Source organism: Rhinoderma darwinii, chromosome 10 (genome assembly GCF_050947455.1).
Source record: "Rhinoderma darwinii isolate aRhiDar2 chromosome 10, aRhiDar2.hap1, whole genome shotgun sequence".
Classification (NCBI taxonomy): domain Eukaryota; kingdom Metazoa; phylum Chordata; class Amphibia; order Anura; family Rhinodermatidae; genus Rhinoderma; species Rhinoderma darwinii.
In genome coordinates this window covers 83,419,877-83,432,493 of record NC_134696.1, presented here as the reverse complement: position 1 = coordinate 83,432,493, position 12,617 = coordinate 83,419,877, and the positions used below count along the sequence as shown (strand labels likewise).

Here is a 12,617-nt window from a genome sequence, read left to right as displayed (position 1 = left end):
GTTTCTGTTGCTCTTTGATGGTCAGAATATTGTAAGCTGCTGATTTTTATTTATGTATTTATTTATATATATCTCATTATCCTCTAAGTAAATGCACGTGCCATATTTCTCTCTCAATTTTCAGAGCAGCCCGTTAAGGATCTAGTGATTACCGTCCCTGCCTTCTTTAATCAGGCAGAACGCAGATCTGTTCTCCAAGCTGCCAAACTTGCCGGTCTTAAGGTGCTTCAACTTATAAATGATAACACGGCAGTGGCTCTAAATTATGGCGTCTTCCGAAGGAAAGATATTAACGCAACTGCACAGGTTTGTTTGTAAATGTTTATTTTTTCACACTTCTGTATGACCGTGTAGTGTAGTCTGTGTGAAGATCATGTTTTTTACCAAAAAACAACTACAGCAGCTCTCACATAGAGGTGTAAATACAAACTTAAAGAGTGTATAATATAAGGGGTTTTCTGTTTAAATAAAACAAAAAACTTGCTTTATGGCATGAAGCAACAAATGGACATTTTCAGGTAAATTTATCTTTTATTTTTTTTTGTACTTTTTCTGTTACTTGCACTTTAAAGTGAATGAGTCTGCAGGGTTGGCTTGTGTCTGAGCAGATCCGATTCAGCGTAGAATGTCAGGTGACCTTATCGAACAATCCACTGCTAAATCCTGTAGTCTAAGAGGACTGAGCATGGACCGAGTCCAAATAAAAATGAATCCCCAGCCACTTTGCTATGGTACTTGGATAGACTTCATGACCGCTGTGGTGTGAGTCGCTAGAAGAAAATCATAAAGCAGAACATCTGATTCTATGATTGCTCCAAAGACACGGAAAAGGAGCATTTTGATGACAAACTCTCTTTAAATTGCTGATGAGATGATGTCCCGTACTGACGTGACCACTGGTTGAACAGGTTACTAGGTGCCTGTTTGTTTTAAGTGGCAGCCAGGTTTTTATTTCTTACCCACAAAATCCCTTCTAAAGGCTATGTAAGTCTTTGAAAGCGATTATTTCTTTCTTTTTAATAAGTTCTATCCGTGTGATTGTAACTTTATAATTAGCTTTTATTAAAAATAAAGATAAGGCTGCTCTGTACTCTCTATACAGAGGAGCTGTATCGTTCGCTAAATCCTGTTCACGTCTGGTCCGCAGGTCTGACTGGTTCATTGAAAGCGAAGATCCACCTGTTATCCATCACATCTAAGTTCATAATGAAGTTGTGATAGATTACAGGTGACTCCTGCGTGTCAGGCAATTGATACAGCTGCTCTGTATACAGAAACCAAAGCAGCTGTATCTCAAAGTAAAAATAATTTTTAATAAAGATTTATAAAGTTTCACTAAGCACACTGACCTTTTTATTATAAAATAAAAAAAAATTCCCTTCAAAGGTTTACGTAACCTTTGAGACATAAGAATTCAATTGGAGGTAGTATTGTTTTAGCTGGTTTAAATTGTATTTATGCCTTGTGTTACAGAGCATTATGTTTTATGATATGGGATCGAGGAGTACTACATGCACTATTGTGACTTATCAGACTACGAAGACTAAGGAGTCCGGCATTCAGCCACAGCTTCAAATTCGAGGTGTTGGGTAAGAAATGAGTATGGGGGAGATCTTCCTCAACAAAATTTTTCAAACTTCAACAATATAATGGAGTGCAGGCCGTGCACCTAATGTATGTGTTATGTTCACATGTGCGTCAGGGCTCCGTTCAGGTGTTCCGCCTGAGCTTTCCGTCAGGGGAACCCATGAACGGAACCCTGACTGAGACAAACTGAATGAATAGCGCAGTCGACTACTGTATTGTTTCCGTCAAAACGACAGAACCCTTGCACAACTGCAACAGACGGAAACCATTTGCAACGGATCCATCGCCATTGAAATCGATGGTGATGCAAACGGAAACCTATGGTTTCCGTTTGTCTGTCAGGGTTCCGTTCCTGGGTTCCCCTGATGGAAAGCTCTGACAGCACCCATGAACGGAGCCCTGACGCAGATGTAAACAAAACCTTAACTGTTGTGACTGCATTTAGAAAAAAGTGTTATTGCTTAAAGGATTTGTACAATGCCTGAATATATTAACCCCTTAGTGATCAAGCTAAAAGCTTTGTGACCTTATTTTAAACCTTAATGACCCAGCTATTTTTTTTTTTTTTTTTTTCATTGCCTCATTCAAAGAGCTATAACTTTTTTTTTTTTTTTTGCGGGAAGAAAACTGTCCGCTGCAGAAAACTGCTGAGCATTTAGCCTGTGATTTGGCTGCAGCAGGGGTCACATGGGATGAAACGTAATCTCAGGAGGCCAGCACTCTAACGTCATCCAGGCCGGCCTTCAGGAATGATGTTTCATCCCATATGACCGCCGCTGGTCCCAGTTCCAACTGCATCCTTAGGATGCAGATACAGTTGAATTGACTACTGGAGCAAGAGTGACGGCCCCTTTCCCCAGCATTCACTCTGCTGTGAGCGGTTTGGCGCAGGCAGGGGAATGTACTGACATCATCGCGCCTGTCTGTGCTGAGTTACTCACAGCACAGACCGGAGGAGAAGGATCCTCCACCCGTCAAGGGAACGGGGATAGGTAAGTAATTTTTATTTTTATTTTTTTGTTTTTTTTTATTAGGCACATATGGTGGCATTATACTGGGTATGGGAGGGGGGCTGATATGGTGGCAGCTATGGGAGCATTATACTGTATGGGAGAGTTAAGCGGCCATTATACTGCGTGGGGTCAGCTGTGGGGAGCGCTATACTGCATGAGGGCAGCATACCTTGGAGGCAACTATGGGAGCATTACACTGTATGGGGGTGTCCATGGGGACTGTTGGGCAAGGCGGCTGGGCATAGGCGTGGGCCGGGGTCTGGAGGTGTTGGGTAGGGCGGCCCAAGCTGAACTCTTGCACCAGAGCCCACAATCCTTTAGCTATGACCCTGCTGCTATTTGTTGTGATTCAACGGGGAAAACCTGCAACAACTAAACGGCGTTTATGCAAATACAATTGACATGCTGCAGAATAAAATTCTGCACCGCAAGTCCATTTCTGAGTATTTTTTTTCTTCTCACTATTTACGCAGCGTGTGGAGGAGACTAGTTTTTTCTCATCCACTTTGCTGCTACTGTATTATGCTGTGGATTTTCCGCAGCATAATTCAGGTATTATAATACAGGTATGCAGTGTGTGAACTGACCCTAACCCCCGCTGGTCCCTGGAAAAATATTCTTGCATCAAACTGGTCCTCGGTGCAAAAAAGGTTGGGGACCCCTGTGCATGGCCTAGCAGGCATTAACTAGAGGCAGACCTGGGGGCCTTACTAATAGCATAGCAGGGTGCCGGTTGAGTGAGAGGGAGCCCCCTCCCTCCAAAACCACTTAGATGCAGTGCTTGCTATTGAGCGCCGCATCTATGGGGTTAAACGGGCGGATTTCGATCCGCCCACTTGAGCAGCGCTGCTCCAAATTCTTAGCTACCTCTGAGAGCAGGGAGTTTCAACTGCTCTTGTCAGCGCAGATTCATTCTGATGCCGCGCTGTGAAAAGGCGTATTGGCAGTCACTAACCGGTTAAAGACGTGCATAATTTTTTTTTTTTTATGCAAAACAGTGGTATGTATGCCTGCGATCAGGTGGTTAAAAGGATATTCCCACCTTAGACGTGTATGTCTGATAGGTGGGAATCTTACCTGCTGAGGTGGCCAACATATCCGGGTGGAGAAATGACCGCACATGTGCAAGCGTCCCCCTATTAATTCCTATGGGAGTTACGGAAATGGCGGAGCAAGTGGTTGTCCCCCATTCTCGTGATGCGTGCAGGTCCCTTAGCTGGGACCCACACCTATCAGACATTTATAGCCTATTCCGTGGTTATTCCATAAATGTCTAAGGAGGCAGTAACCCTTTAAGGAACAGAAATGTGTATAAAATTCCTAGCTATTTGCACCAAAAACAAAAATCCTATATATGGCATTTTGAGAAATTAGATGTAATTTGCACCACTTTTACATGCATCCTAAATCTCAGTCGAGCGTAGATGTGTTTACTCAAATCTCAATGTGCTCTAACAAACCTGATATATTTTGGGGTTTTTAACCGTTTTGGGGATCTAAAGATCTTTTTCTGCAAGGTAGACTTTAATTTCTGAAAAACAACGGACACATTTTTTATTTTTTTCTTCACTTAATTCCAAATTGTATATAAATTAGGTTTGACCGAACTCTTGGTGGCTTTGAGATAGACCTGAGGCTTCGGGACCATTTAGCCAAGCTTTTCAATGAACAAAAGAAATCAAAGAAGGATGTTCGAGAGAATCCCAGGGCAATGGCGAAGCTCCTAAAAGAAGCAAATCGTGTGAAGACCATCTTGAGTGCCAACAATGATCACATGGCACAGGTACAATATCCTAAACGTGTTTAATTAGCATAGTCATACGCTCCCGTTTCTCTAATGTATGTTGTACTCACACATCCCATATTTTCTTTGTATACAGATTGAGGGTCTTATGGATGACATTGACTTTAAATCTAAAGTAACTCGTCCCGAACTAGAAGAGTTGTGTGGAGATCTGTTCAATAGGGTTTCTTCTCCTGTGCAGAAAGCTTTGAGTAGTTCCGAGATGAACATGGTAAGGATCACCCCATGGCAAAATACTTAGTTGACTTTCCTCTTTCTGATTGTGAAATTCTGTATAGTTACTGAATTTAAAGCATTGTTTTTGCTGGGCTGTGTTCATAGGATGAAATTGATCAGGTCATAATAGTGGGAGGTAGCACCCGTATTCCCAAAGTTCAAGAGCTGCTCCTTAAAGCTGTGGGCAAGTGAGTATTGTGCAGTAAAATTTATATTCCACTGACTATAGTTAAAAAGGTTGTCCAATGAAGTCAACAACTTCATTGAAGCCAGTCTGTGATCAGCTGATTGCCATGGATCCAGCTTCTAAATCCATCAGTGATCAGTTGTTTATGTGGCTATCCATAGATTTCCCCTCTAGTGGCCACTGCAGGAGAAATGTAGTATTACATTGTGGGCATTCAAATGAATGGCTGTCCATGTAAAACATGGACAGGATGGTTCAGCCAAAACAATAGCCACTGATGCAAGAGGGGACATCCCTTTGACGTCCATATGCCCTAAATAGTGCGGAAACCCCTTTTAAGCTATGAAGGGATGCAATTTCTTGAACCATTTTAATCTATATAATTTCCACTTTTGTCACAGGGAGGAGCTGGGAAAGAACATAAATGCAGACGAAGCCGCTGCAATGGGAGCCGTTTATCAGGCGGCTGCTCTCAGTAAAGCATTTAAAGTCAAGCCGTTTGTAGTCCGAGATGCTGCAGTTTTTCCAATACAGGTAAGATTTACACTGGCGATTGTTTAGGGATAATCTGAATTTCCTTGCAGAGGAGGGAAAAAGTCCTTGTGTTAAATGAAATCTTGTATCTTTAAGGTGGAATTTACTCGGGAAGTGGAGGAAGAAAATGTAAAAAGCTTAAAGCACAACAAGAGAATTCTCTTCCAGAGACTGGCACCGTACCCACAGCGCAAAGTTATCACTTTTAATCGATACACTGATGACTTTGATTTCAACATCAACTATGGAGACCTGAGCTTCCTTGATGCGGCAGATCTGCAGTAAGTAATATCATTGAGTTGTTTCTTACACATTAGAACATCTAGACGTGACTTTCAATTGCAGTAATGCTGGAGAATGGTCTTGTACAGCCGTATTTCGATAGTTGTTATAAACGTCGAACTTTTGTCACTTCAGAATTTTTGGATCACTGAACCTGACTACTGTTAAACTCAGTGGAGTTGGGGAGAGTTTTCAGAAGAAGTCTGACTATGAGTCAAAAGGTATCAAGGCACACTTCAACATGGATGAAAGTGGCATACTGAGCCTTGACAGGGTAAGCCATAATAATTCCTATTTCTTTAAGCCCTTGCAGTCAGTCATTTTTTTTTTTTTTTTTTTTTTTTTTTTTTGTGGGGGCTTTTTTTTTCACTACCTGTATTCCAAGAGCCATAACTTTTTTTATTTTTTATTTTTCTCTGTCAATGGAGTTGTGTGAAGCCTTTTTTTTGCAGGAGGATTTATAGTTTCTGCAGGATCAGAAAAAAGGCAGACCTCGGGGGGCTTCACTAGGGCCCCAGACTGCCATGACAGCCATCAGCATCCTTCGATCTTGGGTAGGGCTATGGGCTGTCGGAGGGAGCCGCACCTCTTTCTAATAGCTTAGATGCCGCGGTCGCTATTGACCGCAGCATCTAAGTGGCTACGTGGCCAGGATCAGAGTGATCTCTGTTCCCGGCAGTTGGTGTGAGGTGTCAGTTGTAATACAGAGCTGACATTTGCAGCGTATAGAGTGAGCTCAGCCCTTGAACCAGCTCCATACTTCAAGCCCCGCACCAGGACGTAGGGGTTAAGTTTGACAGATTCTCAAACCAGCATGCAACAAAAATAGTCCCATGATGGATGCACAGAAATTTAACTCCGTTTGGGTTCAGCAGCTTCTGGAGACTGTAGTGCTTCATACTTGTGGTTGATGATCTGGCACCTTGGCAGTCCCATGGAAAGGGCATATAAGCATGGACACCACATTTTTTCACATGAAGTACAGTCAACAAGGAGTTCAGCGTTTCTTGAAGTCCAGAATGAAAATCAGTAAAATTGCACTTTGAGTGTAGTGACAATATAAGGCAAAAAATAGGTCTGTAATATAACAAAAGGCCTAAACACATATTCCACAGCTCACTTAGAGAAGTTCTACACAATTCTACTGCTTAGGCAGGAATATAGGAATATAATCCATAGGTGTAACAAACCCTTTTTTTTATTTTTTTTTATTTTTTAAGAACGGGTGTAAAAACACATTTTGAGCTTGGCAGAGGACGCGATCTGTTTTGAAGGGGTTATCCGGAGATGTGAAATTGATGGATAGGCTATCGATATTTGACCGTGATCCAACTCTCGGCACCATCGCCAATCAGCTGTTTGAAGGGGCCACAGTGCTCCAGTGAGCACTGCTTCCCCTTTCATGGTGTACAAACCTCCACACTGCACAACGCCGTCCCATTTGTGTAGCGGTAATACTGTCTACAGCCGATACAAATGTGGCATTGTGCTATGCGGAGCTGCCCTTCAAACAGTTGATGGGCAGGGGTGCCTAGAATCTGCCCCCCACCCCCACTTTTTAGGCCATCAATTTTAATTCACCAGTTAACCCCCCTAAATATATATACATATGGGTAGGGAAATTCCACAGCACTCACCATTCAATAAAACTTTTCTTATGTACTGAGAAAAAAAGAGTAAAAGCAGCGTGGATCTAGTGCTCCCTTTTTTATTTTGTTTTTTTTTCCTTTTGGAAATTTGTATTTTCCCTTTTTAATATATGCCATGTGCCCGCCATAGGGTAGCGCTAGACTAGTCTTGAATTTCTTGACCACATCACGATTGGGTATATAGGTGTGAAATTTAGGATCACCATAGCAAGTCTGGGTTCTTGCCCACATCTGCTTATCTTGGATTAGAAAGTGGTTGTTTGTAGGGGAGTGTGGGCATTTTGTGTTTACCAAATAGAGAGCACCTGGGGTCAGATGAATGGCATACGTTTTTGTGAGAGCCCTAAGCCATTCTATAGGCCGTGTTCTCCTGGCATCTGCCAAACCCAGATTCATTCATCAGACTTCCAGATAATGAAACTTGATTCATCACTCCGGAGAACTGTGTTTGTAGCTGAGCTGTTACTCCTCGATGCTACCACTTCCCAATAATGGCGCTTACAGTTCACCAGGGCAGATCAGAAGTTGTACAAACTAACTTGTGACAAAAGTAGTATTCTAGGACACGGCTACGTTTAAAGTCACTCTTCAGTACGACCCACGCTATGACCACCAATGTTTGTCTGAATTTCATGCGAAAAAAACTGCAGATTTCAATGTGTGGCTAAGCCCCATTGAATTGGGCTAATCCTCGTGCGGAATCGCAGCATATCAAACTGGGAGTTGGCATCCAAAATCCACAAGTAAACAAGTGAATTTCCTTTAATCTGTGTCTGGCTTTTGTGTCATTTACGACCCATGTGAACATACCCTGAGGAAGCTACACAATTGCGGGGGTAGTGAAGCCTTTTACTATGTCTTTATATATTTTTTTAAATGTGTTTTATTGGTAAGGTGGAAGCTGTTTTTGAGACTGTAGTAGAAGAGAAGCCAGAGCAAGAATCAACATTAACAAGTAAGTGAAGCTACTTCTCCCAGACCATATGAATGTGTTTGTTATTTAAATGTTGCCCATGGCAAACCACTCCCCCCCCCCCCCCCCCCCCCTCCCTATTTATTTATTTTTCTTGTTCGTGGCATGTTTTGGAAAGTCAGACATCTTGGATTCTTCATTTTGCCCAACACCATACAAAGGGTTGGCCACTCTCTGCATAGAAATAAATCTGAGTATGGGAAACAGAATTATGTGGACGTTCAGCTGCTTTGATCACAATTTCTGGAGACACAGGCTTATCTATCATTTGACTTCGAACAAGTGTATGTCCTGAGGCCTGCTGGCTTGAAAGCTCAGGGTGGGCGGGCACCTGAAAATCACTTTGGAATAATGTACCCACTTTAGTAGGGTCCGTTTCATGTTTCACACTCTATTTTATGTCGGGCTTTCTGGATGGGTTTTAGATAAAATGATAAATTCCGTGTGTAGTGCACTTATGGAGGCCTTCCTCCTGATAATCTGGGGGGGCGTCTTCACCCTCTGCAAACATTTGGCATTTTGTTCTGCAGAGCCTTTTGGTTTTCTAACTCCGAGTGTTAGGCCGAGTTCAGACGAACATAGGGAAACTCGGACGTGAAAATCAGCCGTCTTTCATGTCGGAGTTGCCCCGTGTGGGTCCCGTTTTTACAGATCCCCGTAGACTTGCGTCTATAGAGGGATCCATGAAAATTAAACAAAATAGGACATGTTCTATTTTTCATTGGACCCTTCACATTGTCCGTTGAAACAGCCGCGTGAACGGCCCCATTGAAATACACGCATCCATGTGACGGCCATTGTGTTAACTGCCGTCACAAGGACGTATACCGCATTAGTCTGAATTCGGCCTTGGAGAACATCGGATCCGTTCTCCTCACACCTTTTTCTGCACTTGTGTGAATGTACAACCTCAAGCTTTCAAAACTCACCTAGGATAGATATAGAAAAAATCTTATGTATTTCTCAGTTTTGAAACCGAATATGATCAAAAATCCCAGTAATTCCTCCCTTAATCCATTCTCTTGCTTTGAAGTGTTCATTTTTATTTTCTACATTCAGTGGTCCTTTTTTAGATCTGCATTTTTGTTATTTTTTTTTGTTCCAAACCGCATGATATGTAGGTCGTGTAACCTCATATTTGGTCACAGGTTCCCTGGATTACAGGCAGGATAGTTTACTCCAGTAACAGGTTGTGGTCTTGCATTTGCTGTTTTTGTAGTCCTTGTTTCTACGTTAGACTTTTGCAGTGGTAAACTTTTTTTAAATATTATATTGTAAAGTATTGTTTTTTTTTAAATCTGACGTTTCCCTCTGCAGAGTTGGGAAATACTATATCTAGTTTATTCGGAGGAGGGAGTTCCACCGCAGAAAATAACGAAAATGCCACAGACGGTGTCCAGGTAAGATGTCGTCACCCAAATGTCCCATCCATAGCTAGTTGTTCAACATCTTCTTACAAAATGAATGATGGGCATTTATATGCTGTAATAACATTACATTCTTATGGGAGGCTCTCCATCAGATCTTGGAACATGGCTGTGGGAATCGGACTACAATCAGACCATGAGGGCATATTGTGGGTCCGACATGTATGTTGTGTGATCACAACCGGCTCTATCGTTACTCTAGATTTCATCCCACAGCTGTTTGATAGACTGAGGTTAGAGCTCTGTGCAGGACAGTCAAGTTCTTTCACATCAAAGTTGACCAACCATTTGTTGTGGATCTTGCTTGTGGTGCTGACCGTACAAAGAAAGCAGACCCGGGGGCCCTTTTAGTAGGTCACTAGGCTGCCATGACAATGATCAGGCACCCCTTGATAGTTCCACGGGCGGGAGTCGGACAATGGGACGTCTAAGGTGGCCGCCCCCCTTTCTAACAGCTAAGATGCTGCGGTTGCTATTTACCTACCTCGGCATCCCACCTGTGTCGGCTGTTTCACATAGCCAGCTCCCATGTAGTATGTAGTGGCTCATCCTATGAGAGCCAGCTCCATACTCCCCCCAACCCCCCTCCCCTCAGGAAAAAGTTTCCTCAAACCATAAAGCATAGCCCCAGACTACAATTGCACCTCCTAATAAACATGTTAATTGTTTGCAGGAAGAAGAGGAGGTACCCACTGAGGCCACAAAAGAGGATGATCCGGAGTCTCCAGCGCAAGCTAGCGATCAGAAAGATTCGGACACTAAGGCGGAGGACAAAAAAACAGAAGAGAAAAAGGAGGACGAAAAGGTAGAAAACCAGGTAACCCACAACATGTAGTGATTAATACTGCTCATGGAGGTGTTGGGGTATGTGCACACGGTAGCAGGCTTTTACGTCTGAAAAGACAGACTTTTCAGGAGAAAACGGCTGCCTCGTTTCAGACGTAAAAGCTCCTCGCATTATGCGAGGCGTCTTTGACGCTCGTAAATCTTGAGCTGCTCTTCATTGACTTGAATGAAGAACGGCTCAAATTACGTTGCAAAGAAGTGTCCTGCACTTCTTTGCCGAGGCAGTCCTTTTACGCGTCGTCGTTTGACAGCTGTCAAACAACGACGCGTAAATGACAGGTCGTCTGCACAGTACGTCGGCAAACCCATTCAAATGAATGGGCAGATGTTTGCCGACGTATTGTAGCCCTATTTTCAGATGTAAAACGAGACATAATACGCCTCGTTTACGTCTGAAAATTGGTCGTGTGAACCCAGCCTTAGCCGTAAAGATCAGGCGCTGGGTTGTTTAAATTCTATAATCTTATGATTCCTGTAGGACACTAAGGAAAAAGAAGAAACTTCAAAAGAAGCAGAGTCTTCAAAGCCACCGGAAGAAGAGCCTAAACCTGCTGCCCCCAAGAAGCAGAAACTTGTTGACGAAATAGCAGCAGATCAGACCATTAATGATCTACCAGATCTCGCAGAAGAAATGGTGAAGAGATCTGTTAAAAAGTGAGCATATAAGTTAATTGGCAAAAGTCCTAAAAAATGTGCACTCTAGATCCATGTAGAGTAACTTTTCCTCGAGCACTGCGTCGTGAATCCTTAATTCAGCACAGTACAAAAATAATCCTGTGCCAGGTAGGGATGTCACGATATCAGGATTTGGACTTCGATACCGATACTTCGTTTAGTATTGCGATTTCGATACCAATTCGATACTTTGCCAACAGTAATAAAAAAAAAAAAAAAGTTCTTCCATTTTCTGATGTGAGGCACGAGGTGTGATGCATTTAACCTCCATGTGCCTCACATTATTAGTAATTAACCCCATGTTTCTCAGTCATAATGAGTTAATATGTAAGGTACATGATGGGGTTAATTACTATTAATGTGAGGCACAGGGAGGTTAAATTCATCAACACACCTCGTGCCTCACAATAAGTGATTAAAAAGCATTTTTTTTTATTTAATTTTTTTACAGCGCACACATCATAAATGAAGCAATAAAATAGCTGTGCAGGTTATTACGGCTGCGCCAATACCGAATGTGTATTTTATGTATTGAGACTTTTTTTATGTTTATTGTAAAAAAGGTGTATGTTTGTTTTTTTTTTTTTTATTTCACATTACTTTGTTTTTACTTTATTTTTTAAACTTTAATGTACTGGCATATATCTATATTACAGTACATTAGCCTGTGTACTGATAGGGTATACTTAGTACACAGGCAGTTAAGAGATACCTAACAGGAAATATGGTAAGACAGCCCTGGGGTCCTTCAATGGACCCTGGGCTGTCTGCCCATATATGGTATTGCCCTCAATCGCGTCACAGGATTTCCCTGTGACGCGATCCAAGGGGCATCCCCCCCTTCTCATTTTTCCCTGAATGCTGCAGTCCGCTGTGATTGCAGCATTCATGGGAATAACGGCGGAGATGAGGTTTCTCTGATCTCCGCGGTTATAGAGCGGGGCTGCAGCAGTGTAATACAGCCATTGCCCTGCTCCTGACAGGAAGTGCGTGCGCGGTCAGCATGAGGCGATACGGCCGGCGCTGTACTAATGAGCGGCGGTTCAGGCACTGAAGACAGAACATAGGGGTGTTTTGTAGTGCGCCCGCCATGTTCTGTTTTCAGTGCCCGCCGCATCGTATCATCCTGACCCGCGCACTTGTTATCAGGACTCAGGAGCGGGGCACTGGCTGTATTACACAGCCGCAGCCCCACTCTCATACATTCATGTGTTACAACACTGAGCTGTGCAGAGTATCGAAACCGTATCGAAGTTTAGATGCATCGTGCATTCCTAATGCCAGGTCAGACCTGAAACTGACCAATGATTTGAACGCTGATGTAAACAGATTTCCTTCCATGGTAGGGAGTCCAAAGTTCCTATTCATGTGGTGGTATTGTTGTTGCCCCCCCCTCAAATGTCTAAAATGAAGCAACTTATAAT

General features: G+C 42.8%; 1 protein-coding gene across 5 annotated transcripts in view; it reads left to right on the top strand.

Annotated features, from left to right (window-relative positions):
• The window catches only part of HYOU1 (hypoxia up-regulated 1), a 46,669-nt gene that overhangs the window by 12,444 nt on the left and 21,608 nt on the right, over positions 1 to 12,617 (top strand). For 4 of the 5 annotated variants that reach the window (XM_075840128.1, XM_075840133.1, XM_075840130.1 and 1 more), the window contains exons 7-18: positions 125 to 306; positions 1,474 to 1,589; positions 4,197 to 4,383; positions 4,481 to 4,615; positions 4,726 to 4,808; positions 5,209 to 5,341; positions 5,438 to 5,622; positions 5,759 to 5,897; positions 8,167 to 8,227; positions 9,563 to 9,645; positions 10,346 to 10,489; positions 10,997 to 11,172. In XM_075840128.1, the coding sequence (XP_075696243.1) occupies positions 125 to 306; positions 1,474 to 1,589; positions 4,197 to 4,383; positions 4,481 to 4,615; positions 4,726 to 4,808; positions 5,209 to 5,341; positions 5,438 to 5,622; positions 5,759 to 5,897; positions 8,167 to 8,227; positions 9,563 to 9,645; positions 10,346 to 10,489; positions 10,997 to 11,172 (1,624 nt within the window). The remainder of the gene's footprint in view (positions 1 to 124; positions 307 to 1,473; positions 1,590 to 4,196; positions 4,384 to 4,480; positions 4,616 to 4,725; positions 4,809 to 5,208; positions 5,342 to 5,437; positions 5,623 to 5,758; positions 5,898 to 8,166; positions 8,228 to 9,562; positions 9,646 to 10,345; positions 10,490 to 10,996; positions 11,173 to 12,617) is intronic. The other variant, XM_075840132.1, reaches the window with a different exon arrangement.